The sequence below is a fragment of the Carassius auratus genome, chromosome 48 (assembly GCF_003368295.1).
Source record: "Carassius auratus strain Wakin chromosome 48, ASM336829v1, whole genome shotgun sequence".
Classification (NCBI taxonomy): Eukaryota; Metazoa; Chordata; class Actinopteri; order Cypriniformes; family Cyprinidae; genus Carassius; species Carassius auratus.
The window spans coordinates 10,602,753-10,621,975 of record NC_039290.1 but is presented as its reverse complement, the minus strand read 5'-3'; the positions used below and the strand labels follow the sequence as shown (position 1 = coordinate 10,621,975).

At 36.1% G+C, this 19,223-nt stretch overlaps 1 protein-coding gene across 1 annotated transcript in view; it reads left to right on the top strand.

Annotated features, from left to right (window-relative positions):
- Positions 1-3,345, top strand: part of LOC113065839 (T-box transcription factor TBX18-like) — a 9,379-nt gene extending 6,034 nt beyond the window's left edge. Inside the window, exons 7-8 of the mRNA XM_026237386.1 lie at positions 371-465; positions 1,543-3,345. Coding sequence (XP_026093171.1) covers positions 371-465; positions 1,543-2,201 — 754 coding nt within the window. The 3' untranslated portion in view covers positions 2,202-3,345. The remainder of the gene's footprint in view (positions 1-370; positions 466-1,542) is intronic.
- The last annotated feature ends 15,878 nt before the right edge of the window (positions 3,346-19,223 follow it).

Genomic DNA, 19,223 nt, shown 5'->3' with positions numbered 1-19,223 from the left:
CTCCATTTTTCTTTCTCTCTCCTCGTAAAGCTTTAACTGTGGCTTCCTGCACTCTATGTCTGATCCCACCGATAAAGCTATGTGAAAATAATTATAGCCTTGCCATCCATTCACAACAACACACACACTTTATGTTCTTCATTACCTGCTCTGCTTTAATGTCCAAGTACACACTGATAAGGAAAGGGCTTTGTACTAAGATGGCTGTCAGGACTGAACACCCTGTTGGAAAGTTAAGAGCTTTTCTGCTAAGTGGACTGAGTGCTTTACTGAATCACTCTTGCCTTTGTTTTTGTAAGCATATTGAGAGTTTTTGTATATCTTTAAAGAGTGGCATATGTTTATTAATCAGAATGCTTGTTCATTGTAGGATGGGACTAGAGGCTCTAGTTGAGTCATATGCGTTCTGGCGGCCCTCACTGAGAACCCTGACATTTGAGGACATCCCTGGAATCACTAAACAAGGTACTGTATGTGTTTATATATATATATATATGTGTGTGTCTTTGTGTGTGTTTGTGTTTCCCTGCCTTAATGCATTCTTGCACAATGGGTTTATAAGTATTTGTTTAGAATTAAGGTTTGTCACACTGGTTTAATTGCAGAGAAATTTTCCAAGCAAAAAGGTTTTGTATTGTTGTTAATTCTCAATAGCGTAGAGATGTAAGAAGCACTGCTCACACCAAGAAGGTTTTTGTTGCTCCATTTTGCAAATGCATGTGACCAACTTGAAAATAAGCAAAACTTATGCTGGGATTTTTTTCATCCTCATACAAAACTCCAAATCGGACAGATTCCTAGTGGAAATGCAAGTGAAACTTTTGCAGAACAATGATAAATGTGACCACACACCTTTAATTTCTTTGGAATAAAAAGAGTTGTGCATCCTCAGAGGGAGCGTTAACCCTTTAATCCATTTTTTGTACTGTCATTTCAAACCTGTATTACTTTTTTTGTTCTGTGGAACGCAAGATAATATACTGTAAAATGTCTAAAAATTGTAATGATACAATGAACGTCAGTAGGGTTAAATGTTGTTGGGAACAAGGTGAAGCTAATGAAAAAGTTTTTGGGTGAACTATCGAAACATGATGTAGAATTGCAATTTTAATATGATTGCAGAATGAAAGAAAATTAAATTTTAAATGTGAAAATAAGGCAATTCGTCAAGTATGATTTTTTTTTTTTAATTTTTAAAATAATTAAAGAATCAATTAGATTTTATGTTTACTATAGCCTTTATGTAGCTCCACCCCATTTCAGTACTCATTGTTTTCTGTCTTCCTTTTGTATTTCCACAGCATGAAGGTACGAACATTACAATTTGAAAATTACAATAACTTTTGTTAACTCTGCAATAACTAAATCTACTTCACCAGCGAATTACTCTTCAACATTGATGCTAGAGATGCAAAAATGGAAGTTCCAAGACAAAATTCTAAAAATGTTTCTCTGATGCACAAGGTCTATATCTGTATTTTTTTATGTTATATGTATATGTCTTATATGAATTGTGTAATTGAAATGTATGACTGCTCACAGGTGCAGCCGGCTCTCATGGTGTTGTTGGGTCTTCAGCACACTCGCATCTGCTGTCCTCATCCTCATGCTCGTCCCCTACATTTCACCTAGCTTCAGGGGCGGGGCCAGTGTGTGATTACACCACCTGCAGTCGAACAAGACACCCACTCCATCGCTATGCTACTCCCTTCTCCACAGACTACAGTCGACTGGCCAGCCCAGCAGCAGACGCGTTTTCCTCGACTCGGAGCTCCATGTATGTGAACGGGACAGAAGGTGAAGCATTCTCGTGTACACAGACTGGCCTGCCAATCCAGATCCACGGAATGCCAAGCACAACCTCCCAGCTGCAGTACCTAATGCCCAGCCACACCCATAATGCATTTTCCACCAATCAGAGCACACTGGGTTCCTATAATGGTTTCCGCTTGCACAGCCCATATGGTCTCTATGGTTACAACTTTTCCACTTCTCCTCGCCTGGCCACCAGCACTGAAAAAACAGCAGTTACACAAAGTTCATTCCTTGGGTCCTCCCCGAGCGGGACACTGACAGACAGGCAGGTCCTAGCCACTGTGGACAGTCTGCAAATGCTCAGCAGCAGTCAACAAAATCTTTTTGACTCACGGACTTTGGGGATGACAAGCTCCACCTCCCAGGTGACAGCCCACATGGCATGACCTGCATCCTTTGACGGACTTCAAACTCAGCTAAGAATGTTTTCTTTGAGTATAAACTAGTTGAAGACTAGTCAATAGTATAATTTATTATCTCCTGGAGGTTCATCACTTTTGCAAGAGTTGAGAGACGCACATACTGCAATGAAAAGGAAAGGAGACAAATCTGCAATATCATTTATGTTTTATGTAAATGACAGCTGAAGATCACATTGTGGATATTTTTAAAAAGTCTTTATGTCTTAAAAATCATTCTGATGAAGCAGCACAGACCATTATTGGACATTAGGGTATGGAAATGCCTGAAGAATAATGTGGGAAAGCCAGAAAACACTTTACAGACACTGTTTCACAGCATAAAAGGATATCAACCATCAGATCTCATCAAGGTTCAATGAGACCCCTGAACTTCTGGTAGAAGTGTGAGGAGTTTAACAGATGAGTTTTGTGAGGCTGGACTCGGTGTCTTATGGACAATAAAACAGAGTTTGGCACTTAAAAGTGAGCAGACTGAAAAAAATACAGGAAGTGATGTCACAAACACAGACTGCATTGCCATTGCTTTTTAACTACATAGTTTGCAAGGTGACAATCAGCAGGAAACTGTCACTCTGGGCAAACGTCTTGCTTGTGCTGGGGTTTTAAGCATTTCCACTCAGCATCTATGGCAGATAATGTGCTTTAAAATGAAACTGGACGAAGAAAATGGAAACGTGGGCTAGTGTTTACAAATTCTCTCCAAGTCAAAGGGTTTTGCTCAGGATCAGCACTGCTCTCCAACTCTTGGAACAGACTAGGCTGGATGAAATCTGATCTGAGATGATAATTCTCACACTTTATAAATAAAACCATTGGCATTCTTCAGAAAGATTATAGTCCTACCACGAGATACATGCTGATTCCAGGTCAGCTGTCTCGCTCTTAATCCAAGGACCGAAAAGAATGCTTTTCCCTTTTTCACAAATATGGTTACTGTGTAAAGATTTCACTTGCACTTAACAGCAATTTTAAATACTTGCTTTTTCGTATTCAGGCTTTTTTGCCAGAGTGGCCACAATAGACATTACCTCCATGTTTGACTCTTGTTGGCCTGAGAATTAGAAAACCCTTTGAGCCAAATAAAATATACCCATATGCTAAAGCATAATTGTGGAGTGTGTGCATGTGTGTTTCAGCATCAGATGCTTCTTTTGGGGTCAGGCAAAGGTTCTGAATGCCTAACAAATGAAAAATACCACCAGGGGCTCCTGGAGAGCAGCACACACACACACACACACACACACACAAACAAAATGCATTAATGCACACAAAGACATAAAGTCTGAACTTGCGACCTTACAGTTTAAAAACACTTCTGTCACTGAGAGATCATACATGCCAACAACATTATTCTGTTCATGCGAAACGGTAAATGAGTGTGACATTACACACACCATCGTCATGTATTTGTACTGTGGTTAGGTTGCAGTTGAGAATGTATGTGTATCTTAAGGAGGTTATGCAAGACCTTCTGAACACTACTACCTTTCAACACCTAATATACCACAGATATAAAAATTAATTAGGGGACTTGAAACAGGTAGTGTTTGAAATTTGGCTAATTTCTTTAACATTAAATACTCAAACAGCACTAGGAATTTGTATTAGGAGTGTTTAAATACATGTTGTTATTGGTCTGTCTTCGAAACCAGAACTAGTGAGACACCTGTTATGGACTAAAGGTGACGGACAAACAGCATATGCAGAGAAAGGTTGTTCGGTGCTTTTTTTATTTTAGAACAGAGGAATGGTTGGCTTGCTGTATCTCACTAACAGGTGATAGCCCCCTATGGTTGGCAAACCTTGCATACACCCATATCCTTATGCACACACACTCACATTGCTGGCTCATTATCAGTAAACATGAGGACATTAACTCATGTCATCAATCATTTAACAAATGTCACACACATTATAGATACATACTGTATATAAAGAGAAGAATTATTTACACATATACACTTCACTTTAATTACTATAAAAAATAACCATTTGCAGTTAACCTTAAACACAATCATTTAAAAGCAAATGAAAATGAAGCTTGTTTATTTTTGTCCATAATGATTTTCATATCCAGCAATAAGTGTCATATAACTCATCTACAGATGCTTTTTAGATTGACTGGCTAGCATGCCTTCTGTACTGGTCACCACTATTCTGCCAGGGCTCTCTTTTCCTGTCAGTGTGTTGGCATACAGGATCAACTTTCAGTCCCTCACTGCCTGGCACCATCATCTCTCTACACGGCCAACACAGTATTACATTTTCACACTCCTGACTTCATCTCACAGGTCTTACAGACGTCAATTATCTACTTCGAGAGGATTTTTATTGATTGTGCAATCTATCTTTTGCACATTTACATCTTTTCAACATTCAAGTATAGTGAGTTACAGAAAATGATGTCTGATCTTTAGTCATTAAGACCCCAAAACAACCTAGAAAGGGCAGAACATTACATTCAACTGTTCACACAAATCATGTATAATTTATTCTTGTTTAACAGCTCCTCAAACGTCCATTATGGTTTGGGAAGAAAGCAAGCCTTATTTCAATCTGTGCAACTCAGCCCACATCACACTACCATGCACTGTTAAATATATTATTCAATGTGTCTCCTGGTATATTTCTATCTGGTCTGACATTTAACTTCCATACCCACTAATAGCATGCTTTACAATTTACTTTAGAGAGGAGCTTTGTGTTCTGCATTGCCTATTACTAATACAAACGCTGGATACTAGATGATATTTTAGAAATCCTTGTCTTTCTTTTTATGATGTGGTCAAACAATCGTGACACATCATAAAAAAGTGTTAAAGGGTCATTCCAACCAAAAATGAACATTTTGTCATTAATTACTTACCCCCATGTCGTTCCAAACCCGTAAAAGCTTTGTCTTCAGAGACATCTGAAGACATCATCAGAATAGTCCATCTGCCATCAGTGATTCAATCTGAATTTTATGAAGTGACGCGAATACTTTTTGTATGCCAGGAAAACAAAAATAATGAATTTTTTCAACAATTTGTCTCCTCTGTGTCTCCCTGCATCACCGTAGTGCCATTTTGGAGAATATCCGCAAACCATCTGTGTCAGCCGCAACAGAAGGATATGTTTTCTATGTGTATTTACGCTTTGATTTGAATGAAAACAGCGCATTCGTAGAGCACAGATGACACAGAAGAGCGTATGCTTCTTGCGTTCAGCGGATATTCTCCAAAATGATAGGGTGATGAGGAGAGGAAAGAGTATTTTACACTTAAAACACAATTTTTTGGTTAGATCATACTTTACCTCTGTCCAATTGTCATTAAGATCTCATTTATCATTGTTAGTCTAAAACAGCAATTGTGCAATTAATTTTCATAGCAACTGCATCTATTAATGCTTATGGTTATAATATTGCTATTTAATGTCCCAGTTTGCATAATATAAGCCTTATAAAAACTTCAAAATAAACCCTCATTTTGTGAATATGTAATTTAGGGATTCATTTATATTTCAATAAATGTAAAGTAAAATATAATTTTATCTATATTTTCTCTGTTTTTAAAGGTCAACTAACATTGGCCCATTCCTCGTCAGAAATAAGCTGCATGAGGGAGTCGAAGGGTAGTATCAAACCCTTCTGTGTGCAGGACATTTCACTCAGATACAAGTGTGAAAGGACAAGTGGACAGCGTGTGTATGTCCGCTGGTGCTCATGGGTGATCCAGGAAGAGCACCTGTGGTGTATAGGGTCGATCTGTGCTGGTGGCTGGCTACTGATATGTGTATGTAGGGGGGCGAGAGGGTCTGTGTGACCCGTTAATGGCCTGGGGGGTATTTGATGACAGTTGCAGTAATCTGAAGCTGACTGGTGTCTCTTACACTCATTTAATCTTTGTCATCAAATCCCACCACCCGTCTGATTAATGGCTACGGTTCAATCCTGTTTTCAGAGCCTTATATCAGGTCATGATGAATGTCGATCTATGGTCATATTTGCCTCTCTATATATAAATAACCATGAAAAATTATTATGAGACACTTCCTCATTCTCCTCCCCCATTAACCATTAAACTCTGTTTATGTACAATGTGTGCGTGTGTGTCTGAGAAACTGATCTCTTCTATAAACGTCTTCTCTGTTTCTTGCCAGGCGTCTAAACGATCTGTGGCTTGGATAAATCAAAACCGAAATGCAAATCATAGATAAGGTCAGCTCAGCCCACTCACAGTCAGCTTTCATCACACACCTTCCTTCACACACTCATGAAAGAAAAAGAAACACAAAGGTATGAAAGAGACATGGTTTTTATCTTCCTCCACTTCTCAGACAGCTAAAAAGTTAGTTAGTTAGTTAGTTAACAGCAAAGGCCATTTGACTTTAGCATGAAGCATAAATAGTGACATCCCACATACACACTCACACACACATCTAACTTCTCTCGTCCCATTAGCAGTAGAATGCCGAGGGCTGGCATTGCCTCTTCCCCTGTCAGGTCCCCTCCTTCATGCTATGGCCAGACTTAGCAGTCTTTTATAGCACAGCACACCATCAATCTTAATAGAAGTGAGAAGTGCAAAGAGCCGATGAAACAGCAGCCATGATCACTATTTCGGCCTGGAAGGGTGTGAGGAAGGAGTAGGAGAGGAGAGGAGAGAGATGAGTGTCCACAGCAGTGAAAGAGAGAAGCAGAAGGGAGAGAGAAGAGCAGTGAAATGCTTGGGAGTCCTGTGAAAGCTTTTCCAGGAGGAGGAAAAAAAGAGAAATGAAAATCTGATCGTTAGGTAATGACATGAATCATCTGATGACTGATGATAATAATGTGTGTTTTGGCACAAATGAGGGTGTTTACATTTGTAAACGTATTTTTGTGTGTCGGATCTGGGGGTTCTGAAATTATTCATAACTATGAAAATCTAAGTTTGACAAATGGCTTTTAATTATGCCATGATGCAACTGTTGGGATCAGCAACAGTAAGGTTTTGGATTTGATTTTCACAACAACAACAAAAAAAAACTGATACTGTAAATGCACTGTAAAAACACTTTGGATAAATGTGCCTGCCAAATCTATAAATGTAAATGTCTGCCAAGTTACAACATTTAGGGATGTGTGTAAATGAGCAGAAATTAATAAAACTGGACTGACATTTCCACCAGGAAAAAAAGGAAAGCACTTGGTTAGTGTTTTAAAAAAGTACGTTTTGGAATTTGATCAATATTGGATATCATTGTGCTGGTATTTAATTATGGATTTATTGCATCTAAAATAGACCGAAGAGACCAAATCAAAATCAAATTGAATATGCAAATCTTTTCACTGTTGAACAAAAGAGTTTATCAAAATATAACAAAAATGTACAAAAAAATGTAATATCAATACATATCTGTCATGCATTGCAAGCACTGCAATAAAAAACATAGTTTGGAAGAGAAACAGATAAAAACAGCAAAGGACGGAGTAATAAAACAAGTCACACTGACAGGTTTAGATGAGTGGAATAGAATAAATTTTATCTCCACTAGGTGCAATGATTTTAAACTCCCCACAGCTAAATGAATGTGTGTCATGAGGCAAAGCATTCTGGATGTATAGACCGTGACCTTTGAGCCCTGCATTCCTTAACAGGCCAAGGACACAGAGATATGAATACAAACTCAGACGTGCACACACAAAGATATGAGTGACCGATTGCATTAAACCTTCATGGTTAAAACAAGCTCAAGGTCACTCATACCAACTAGTGCCCTTACAAACACACACACACTCTCTCTCTCTCTCTCTCTCTCACACACACACATACACACACACACACACTAACAAACATAAGAAGCATGTCATTTTCAGCTTTGAAAAATGACATCCTCATTAAATCTGCACCCCAAGTCTGTCATCTAATACATGCCCCCAAACACACATGCATGTATATACTCACAAGAAAGGACAACAGCTGAACAAATACAATACCATCTGTTTATCATTCGCTTATCATGGATTGTCTGAACACTTACCATTACAATCTTGCCAAGGGTGGATATGAAACTGATACATAGAAACAAACTGTTGTAATATTAACTTGGCAGACTTCAAACCATATAAAGGCTATCTAGAGACAAAAGTCTCTCTCACTTTCTCTCTGGTGGGCAGTGAGGAAATCTTGGTTTATTTAGGTTTTAGAGAAGTCCCACTGAATCTCTGAGTCCCACCGGTTCCATCCGGAGGGTTCCTGGACTAGAGTCCACTCTCCCATGACAGCTACATCAACGAGCCGCAGCCACAAAAACATGCTCTCCTATGCACATGATGCACACACACATGCTCTCTCTCTTAAATACGCATATACTTATTTTACTCAGAAATTGCTAGTAAATTTAACTAATAATTACAAAGTCATTCAATTACATTAAAGTACCAAAAACATTTTTTTTTCAAATATCCTCAATCGAGAATACTAGTGTGTGTCATTCACAAGGGAGATTATGTTGGGAGCTCAGAGTCTTGGTTTGCATTACCCAGAGTCCCTGAAGTGTCTTCTGATTGGCTGTCCATCTGAAAAGGAAGGATCAACATGGCCACCCAGGCCGCCAGAAGTCCTCAGAGCTGTCAATCAATCAAAAAGGCAAATTACATCTTTGTAAATTTAACAGCCAATCACAAAACAGAAATACAGTAACCAGTTGATCCTCAACTTTTACTTTTACTTTTCAGAATAATTTTAATGCTCTGGGGAAAATAATAATAATAATAATATAAACTTTAAAGACCAAAACCCCCCAAAATTGTGATGTTCCAAACATCTTGTGATGTTCCAAACATCTTGTGATGTTCCAAACCTGAGCTGTTTTTTATTCAGTGGACCGAAACAGGAGAATTTGGAAGAATTTTCCATTTAACAGCTGTTCCTTTAGTAGTGACTAAGAGTTGCCACTAGGGACAAAAAGCAGTTTAAAGACTCTACAAAAGCATAGTCTATATCACTTGTGCTCTATGAAATAATACTGATCTTATATTTTACATATATTTTGAAAATACAAGTAAAATACAGTCTATGAAGCCAAGTCTACACAATAACTTTCTGTGATAAATAAGCCAAAATATTAAACAATCACAACAGCATACAAATTTGGAATGACATGAGGTTAAACACATGTTCGGGTTGAAAATTCCTTTAACTAGATCTATATGGCAAATGATTGTCACTAAAACATACAACACTTAAAAAGGCATTTATGGTGACAGAGTATGTAAATTAATATGTGTATGTGTGTGTTTATTATTGAGGAGATGACTGCTGTGAGTAACTGATTTTACTGAAAGACACACACAGAGTCTGGAATGACAACATACACACAGACATACACATACAGAAATGAACAATATTAAAGAGGATTGTTCTGTATGCTGCGTATGTGTGAGTTGAGCAGTTTACATTTAAATCAGCCATAATCCGAATGAGTTGCAAGGAGGCACACACTACAGGGGAGTAAAAGAGAATTAGAAATGACCCACAGGACTACAGTAAACACTCTCTTACACACCTATACACACAGTACAGTGTGTGTGTGTAGAGTACAAACTCAATCCACTGTAACAATCAATATTAGGATTAGAAAATCAATCAGATTCTGTTTTCCCATCTGTTCCTGTTAAAGCTAGTTAAACAAACCAAAATTACAGTGAATACAAGCACAAACACTGCCAGATATTCTATGAGAACTTAACACATTTAAATCCATCTGTAATTATTTATAAGGGGGTGAAATTAATGCATAAAATCTTTCATGACAATTTAAATACCATATGATTATTGGAAGAAAATTATACTTTAATTAGCTTGGATGCATTAAATTGATCAAAAGGGACAGCAGAAACATTTAGAATGTTATAAAATATTTATATTTTAAATTAAACGCTGTTCTTTTGAACTTTATATTCATCGAAGAACCCTGAAAAAGACATTTTAAAAACGGACCATGCAACACTGAAGACTGGATTAATGGCTGCTGGAAATTGCTGGAAATTCAGCTTTGCATCATAGGAATAAAATACATCTTATAATACATAATAATAATATTGAATGCAAAACAGAATAGAACTAACTGTAATGGTATTTCACTTTTTTTGATCAAATAAATGCAAGCTTGTAAAGCATTACTTCAAAAACATTCAAAATGCTACTTTTGAACAGTAGTGTGTACTCGTATGTTTTTACAGTTAATGCAAAAAAAATGCTTTTTATAATATATATATATATATATATATATACTTTTTTTTTCACTCGACAAGATTAAGATTGTTTGCTGTGTATATGTGGAAAGAGAGCTGGAGAGTGATCAGATTTTGCTGGTAGCCGGATGAGCTGGTGACCCCAGAGGTCAGACACAAGCACAGATTATTCCCTAATCCCTGTGTGTGTGTGTGTGTGTGTGTGTGTGTGAGATTGTCACTGTTTAAACATACTCCAGTATATTGTGACTGCAGGTGGAGGAAGCAGGGCTTACATCGTGTTTACATCTGACTAGAAGAAAACAGATATATGCAGACCATCCAGACAATCAAAACAGTCAATAAAATACACATAATAGAGTTTAAAAAACCAGCAATGCTAAATTATATAAAGTGATATAATATAAACAATTTATAGTTATATAAAGGGATGATTTTGTTGAACTTTGTGCAATAATTAATATTATGTATTCTTAGACACATAATGTTATAAATGTATATTGTTATATTACTTTTTTATTTTCTATGATAATAATAATTTTGTACAAATATATAATAATACTTCATATATGATATATTCTACTATTTATTCACTTACAGTAAAGTATAAAAGAAAATATTTAAAGTTTCAGTTACTGTATATAATATTATAAAACATGCATCAGGTTTTTGTTTGTGTGTGTGTTTGTGTTTGTTATTTTTGTCTCAGTTTTGAAGCTCATGAAAAGCAGTACAAATCCGCTCAAACAGATGAATCGAGAGATTCTGATGTGTAAAAGAGACACCAGCATTTAAGGAATGTATCAACTTTGTGGATCATAAGATCTATGAGAAGAGCAAACCGCACGGGTGTAACAGATGAAAGCTTCACCCGCACACAGTCTCTTATCAGCCCTGCAGTCAGATGAGCAGCTTCTGCAGGCTCTAACAGGCCTGAGATCAGAGACAGACACAAACACAAACAGTAGGGCTCTTTAGTAGGTTCATATTTGCCTACTAAAGAGCAAAATACACATGCACACACTCTGAATAATGTTGCAAAACACACCTGAGAATCAAATCATGAAAGAGTAAGTACATCATGACACCATGACAAAAATGTTTTGAAGGTTGCTTAGCAGCTGTGCTATAATTATGTTTTTATAGCATGTAGTAAATGATTCAAATACCCTGTGTTGTTATTTTGTTTACATGCACCTCCATCAAGGACTGCATGTAACTTTCAGCCAAGCAAATGAGAATTTCGGCTTCCCAAATCCACATTGTTCAAAAACACATGAGATCAATATATAACTCATAATACATATATACACATAAGTAACATATAAATATAAACACACACATGCACGGAGACAGACACATATTTTCTGACACCACACATTCAGAATTACTTCTTATCCTTACACAGGCATGTAAGAGTAGTAGGAAGTATCTACTGCATCTGTAAGGTTTGCCAGAGTGTATCACATTTGTGATAGCTCTCTGCACACACACACACACACATTTATACACGTGGACACATAAACACCTAAACAAACTGCTCATTTGTCATCTGTTTGTACTTACTGTGCTACCCTCAACTCATGGAAAACTATCAGAAATGTGCACATCTGCTTAGCTTATAAATGTTAATATTTAGGCTGAACCCTGAAAAGAGGAAAATTAATATGATGTCTGAAATATGATTTTTAATATCATAATATGTCTATAATTAAGTGAAAATATTGAAAGTATGTGACTGCTAAACAATTTTAATTAAACAGTGGCTACACATTAAATTATTCATAAGTGAGTAAATAAATATTATTTTATTAAATTATTTGTGTGTGTGTGTGTGTGTACACACACTTAAGTTTATTCACATTATAATAAATTTATATATTATATATTCATATTATTAATCAATTATAACTAATTACATTCAAAACAGTATATTATTGTATAATAATTTTAGTATAAACGAATACAATTAAGAAATGCTGATATGCCGATTAAGTCAAGTCTCATTTATTTATGTACCACTTAGATAATAAAGATGGTTTCAGCGCAACTTGGTTGCAAATTACATAGGTTATGAAAACATATTTACTTTTTAAATTCATATTAAATAATAATTATAATGTACAGATTTAATAAAACATTACAGCAAATTATTCACATTTTAATCGATTGATAGCCCTTGTGTTTACTCTATTTTTACATGTTTTCATATTATAGATGTATTTTTTTATGATCTTTTCAGGAGCTTTCTGGAGCAGACAGAGAAAGTTCTTCAGCTGCTCTGGACTCGTGTACTTTTGTCTGGGTGAGCAGGTTATTGAATCTGGTGTGTTTTGAATTGACAGATGATTTGTGTAAATGTTAAAGGCCAGTGGGAGCATACTGGGGTTGTAGAGAGTGGTTTTACTGGAAGGTTTTACTGGTTTGATCATTACTGGCACCTAGAGAATCCGACAGATGTTGAGAAACTATAAAAAATTCACCACAAAACCATGTGTGTGTGAAAAGAGAGAAAACGAAAGACGGGGACAAAGTGAAGGGTGTGTGTATGTGTGTGTGTGTACGCATTGTTCTTTTTTTTCTATTTCAAGGTAACACAGTCAGACTGCATGAAGCTAACACACGCAAACAGACACACGCAGGCACTTGCACAGACAAACACATCCTTCTCTTGCTTGTCAACACCCCTCATCCAGTCTTTGAACTGCAGGGATCCGGAATCCATCCAATCCTAATCAGAAGATATATCTCATTCACACCCCTACAAACCCTCATTTACACACACATTCACTCACTTCTCACCCGTGTCCAGATCTCCTTCTGTTGTCTTCCAGCATTTCTACACTTACTGATGTGAGCAGTGGGGCATACCAATCAGAAGAGAATCTGTGTTCTGATTGGATAACTAATTGGATAAAGGGAGGAGCTACAACAAGTTCCCTTACTTTTACTGAGGAAGCTTATCAACTTCAGAAAAAGCATTTCTTCTGAGGACTTTAACAAAAACAAACAGTTTCTAAAGAGCTTAAAACTGTTTTTGTAGTCTGTGTTCACTCAGGAATTACAAGTAAATTTCACAAATAATTACAAAGACATGGAAAGTAACACTTTAAACATGAAATTCTGTGTAAAGAATGAATAATATTTTCTTGTAACATGTACTTCAATTATCTGTTTTATTTACAAGATTGAAAAATATTTTCAAATATTAATTAAATATTGATTAAATATACCATTTATTTTAAATGCCTATATTCAATTTAATACAGAAAAAAATACTTTTTTTATGGCCTGTCATGCATGGACAATAAAAATAATTTTATTTATAAAATGTTTCATTGTAAATATTTTGCAATAAACAATAATTAATACGTTAACGACATTTTACATATTCAGTGTAACACTTTTTCAACTATTTAATGTACCAGAGGTTTTATATATATATATATATATATATATATATATATATATATATATATATATATATATATATATATTCATAGACTGATTGAAACGCAAAATAAACTTTAAAGCTGCTATGTGTGTTTATGCTTTTGTCTGAGTTTGTCACCCTGGATGTGTTTGAACAGGTTGATTGACAGCTTCCTACAGGCTTCTGCTGTGTAGGGAACAGCATGATAAATGGCTCTGATGGCATTAACCAACCATGATAAAGTGGGCCTCCTCACAGAGCCAGGTGGAATGAGCCGACTCATAGAACTACCATAAAACTTGTCCCTCTGGTGCAGCTGGAATGCATGTCCTCACCATTACTGTTAGGGGTCATGCTGGTAGATGAGAGACTCAAGAGTTCACTGCCATGACTGTGACATCAGACACTGCGGGATGGGAAATCAATACACCAGGGCTTCTAATTCAAGACTGGCAAGCTGTTAGCACCAAAGTCCACCTCACTGCCAAACAAATTTTGCAGAATATATTCATTTATATAACCTTCTTAGTAATTTGAGGTTTAATCATACATTTCTTAAAGGTGAAGTGTAAGTTTTCTGTGTTAAAATGCTTTCTCCTGTTTGTTTAATGTAAAACTTTGTATTACTTTATTGGGTATTGCTGACCCACAAATGCGCACATATATCCACTTTCACTCATTCAACATTTTATGACCCTTTTACAGTATATTTAGTTAACAAAAAGTAATGTATAACCTAAATTTAAGTTCCATTTACAATAAACAATCCTAAAAATAAATTTTCACACCATCTGTCAAATCCATCTTTATACTTAAAGGGGAGGTTTAATGACACTGCTAAAGGCTTGGATTCTCATGCTAAACGTGACCAAAGTCTCAGAAAACGAGTTGAACGTATGGCAGAGTATTTTTGTGCCAAAGACACTCCTACAGGGTTCTCTCCAACTAAATCACTGAATAATTGTTGCTGACCTGAAAACAACTGCAATTGGATCAGGACAATTCATAATCGAATCTTTCAGTGCAATATGTGAACCAATTTAACAAGTTCACTGAAAACAATCAAAAAGAAGGAATTGTTTAAGATTTCTCCAATTCTATATACAGTATTTTAATGAAATATTGAGTATAAAAGTAAGATCATACACTCTGATATTCAGTAAAGTACATTTTCCTAAATTAAAAGACTCTGCATACAGACATGCTGTAAAAATAATCAAACAAAAAGTGGAGTTAACTTAGAAAAATAAAGCAACAATCTTCAAAGTTGAAGTTTTGTCAGCTAATTTGTCAAGGTTAGACTGGGTGTTTTAAGTAAAATCCAGCCTTCTTAAACAAATACATTAAGTACACTGATTCATATTAGGCATATTACTGACCCCTCGGATATATCATATAATGCAGAAGCAGAGGACTTCACCACCATTCTGGTTCTTTTAGCACAGTTTGCTTACTCTGTGTTCCAGATTAGCAGTACACTAGTAAAGTCAACAGCCTCAGATGTTCCACTGGAAACAAAAATATTGGAGTTGCATAGAATTGGTCAAACCTCAAACTGTCCTCTTAATTTTTCAAACACAAACAAAATATCCACAGCTGACACTTACAGTAGATGTTAGCGTTGGACCTTAGCGCCTGAGCATTTGCCCGAATAAACGTATACTTTTAAGGGCAGTATAACTAAACGTAACAACAACAACAGAATCTAATCAAAATCCCATTATGGGACTCCAAAACATGTAAGGTGCTGAAAATTGCCTATGGGTGTATAAATCTACTGGGTTACAGACTGCAGTGAGGAGATCTCAGTCAGCAGTCTGGACAGAGTGAGCATGCTTGGTTCCCATGATGACCTCCTTCCCCTTTCGCTGGCTCCAAGCATTGCAAATGTAGCATGGAACTCTGCAACGCCCAATAACCCATCACCGGTGGCAACGGCCAATATCCCATTGCCATGGGCAACTAGTGATGCCTAGAGGAGCAGGACTGCATTAGGGGCATTGGAGCAAATACTGTAGGGGAATTCTGAGAGTGTAATTGAAATAAAATGGAACATGTGTCTTAAAGGTTAAGACCTGCTTTTGCAAGTGGAGTGGAAATATGGTAGAGAGAGTTAGTACTGAGGCTGTTTGTACAGGGACAATTACAGACTACACCACAAAACTCTGGGTTTAACAACCACATACACCTATGCACAACCACACATAGAAATGCATGCAAATTTGCATCAAAGTAATTTTTCCATTCTATTTCCATAAATATTCAGGCGTCAATGTTTCAGTTGGTCTTTGTGGTCTCCATTGGCTTCAAAAGGAAAATGCACTGACAGGGTATAAAGAAAACATTAAAAAAGGAAAATGTGATGAAACACAACATGACATCTAATCTGGGAAAAACATTGTTAACCCTGTAGTGAAACTGTTGCTGAGTGAGCTCTTTTTAATTCATTTAACTTTTTTTTTCTTTTCATGCTCACTGTTTCCTTTTCCTTGCTCTCGATTTATGTCTTTCTCTCTCCTATGTCCTTTATTGTGTGTGTGTGTGTGTGTTTTTGTGACATATCAAAGGACACAACTCTGTATAATGACATGGGTATGACGCAGGTATTACAAGGAGAGGGTGACTTATGAGGACATAACCCATGTCCCCATTTTTCTAAACGCTTATAAATCATACAGAATGAGTTTTTTTTAGAAAGTAAAAATGCACAAAGTTTCCTGTGAGGGTTAGGGTTAGGTTTAGGGTTGGTGAAAGGTGACAGAATATACAGAGTGTACAGTATAAAAACCATTACGCCTATGGGATGAACCCACTTTTCACAAGAACAAACGTGTGTGTGTTTGTGTGTGGGTGTGTATACTATGTGCTAAGTTTATTTTCTCTCGGTGCTAATGTAAATTCCTCATGAACACCTTCCATCACAAACTCAATGATCCATAACACTAGTCTCCACAAGAGACCGCTTCATCACACATCTTACACACACACAAAACACATACTTCTTAGACCATTTCACCTCAGGGACAACATACATGCACACACACAGCTATAAATGCTCTCATATCAGTCACATTTGTTTGACTGCAGTCTTAATCATTATTTGTGTCTTATTTTCCAGTACATATATCTAAACATCCTTTAAACAGTTCTGTTGAAAAAAATGTCTCAAAATCTGTTTTAGTTTTATTTAACTCTTATTTTAAGGACAGACTTTTAAGGATGCTTAATTTTAGTGAAAAAAAAACAGTCAACGTTATTGGCATTTTAACATTTCATTACACTGTTATTTTTGGCATTGACAATTTCATTATTATTTTCTAACTAGTCTAAATTACCCAAGTAAAACTGCTATATCCTGAACAAGAACTGCCAAATGGGCTTTGAAGTTTATTTCCAATTTTGAATATAATACTTGCCTCTAAATTTAGTTCGATTTTAGCTAAAAAAAAAAAACAAGAGCAGAAATCTGTTTACCAACAGTAAAGAAATATTTTTTTTTTATTTAACATAATTATCTGAAAAACATATTTAATCTTATGCAGTTTGGTTTATTGTGTAAACGTATTAAGGATGTTTAGATATATTACTGAAGAAAAAAACCTTATTTACCCATGCATATTAATAATTAAATATACATATTAATACCTAACAAAAAAGCACATATTAGTACCCACATTGTGCATTTTAGTCCTTCCATTGACAGCTTTGGTATCTTTTTTTCTATGAGTGTATAAGTGTAGAATATGAATGCTTAATGTTTTCATCTGCTGAAGTGAAAGTTTGCTCTCTTGTTTCTTTTGGTGCCTTTGACACCACATCTCTGCAGACAGACGTGTTAACAAGGAGCTTGTGCGTCGTGTGTGGCCTGTGTGCGACCTCTGTCAGTGTTAGTATCAGCCTGTACATCACCCAAATTTTATTTACACCTGATGCAACAGCTCCCATGTTACCTGTTGCTGGTCCTCTCTTTTTTTTAAGAGACTGCATTGTACACATTACATGCATTAAAGTTACATTGTGAGTAGTGGATTCCTGTAGTGGGGGTTTAACCAGCTCTGCTCTGTCACACTAAAACAACACACCACAAACACCACCTTTATTACTAGCCACAAATCATACAGCCCACTCTCTCATTCGCCTTGCCCCTTTGCCCCTTCTTATCACAATATCTCATTTGCTCTCCCACTCTTTCTCAATTCTCTAGAAACCGGGTTATATCTAACAACCCAGGATTTTTGTTCATAGCATTACTAAGATTATAAACCAGAGCCTTTTGGAAGGTTTTGTTGAGTAACTGACAAAAACAACAAATTGCTAAGTCCAGAGATGGACTGGCATCCTTTTTATCTGCCTTTTGTTAGTAAAGTTGGTATGTTCTATATGTCTATATAAGTCATATTTTTTTGTAAAACACTTTTCACAATACATATTGTTTCAAAGCAGCTTTACAGAAAATCATGAGGTTGATGTTAATAAAATCTTAATATCGCCATGCATTTAAGAGATAGGTGATGATATATTTTACATTTTGCGATCAATCAAGCCACTGAATTATGTTACTTAGAAAATATTGAGCTACGCTGGTATCCTGTATGTGGATAAAGCTGAACATACTTATAAATCCAACTTTATGTAAAGAGCTGGACAATAATCATTGCATTTTGTAATTAAATAAAGACAAGCAGTTGAGATTTTTGATGTGTCGTATATATTTATGCATACATATGTATAAAAGGGGACATGTGATGGATTTATTTTGATGACTTTGTTATTTTCATTGCCTTGTCTAAATTAGTTAAGTAAAACTGCTATATCCTGAATCAACCACTGAATCAACTTTTATTTCTGGTTTCAAACATAAATCATAAACATAAAATTCTATTTGATTTTAGCTTAAAACAAGGGGATAAATGGATCTGCCAACGGTTAAAGAAAGAAAAGTAAACTTCATTCAAGATATATAATCTGAAGATAATCCCTATATTTTATGCAATTTGGCTTTTCATGTAATTCTTGTGTATTCTCAACTATTTATAATGCTATTGTCCAGTGCCAACAGAAGGGGATGTATGATTGACTCTGAGGTTTGTCCATAAAGAGCCACATGTCTGTGTCCTTTATAAAGCGTAATGACAGATTGTGAGGCTTGCACTGTATTGTTACCACACAGGCCTACATCGTGTCATTACAGCAGATCTGAGCACTGTGGTGGAAGATATTTACAATCAGGCAGTTTTTAGATGTCCTCAACTAAACTTAGAGTTTTAACTACGCAGACCCTGCATGGCTAGAGTAGCTCATTTAATCTATAGAGGAAAGGAATACTTAAAATATA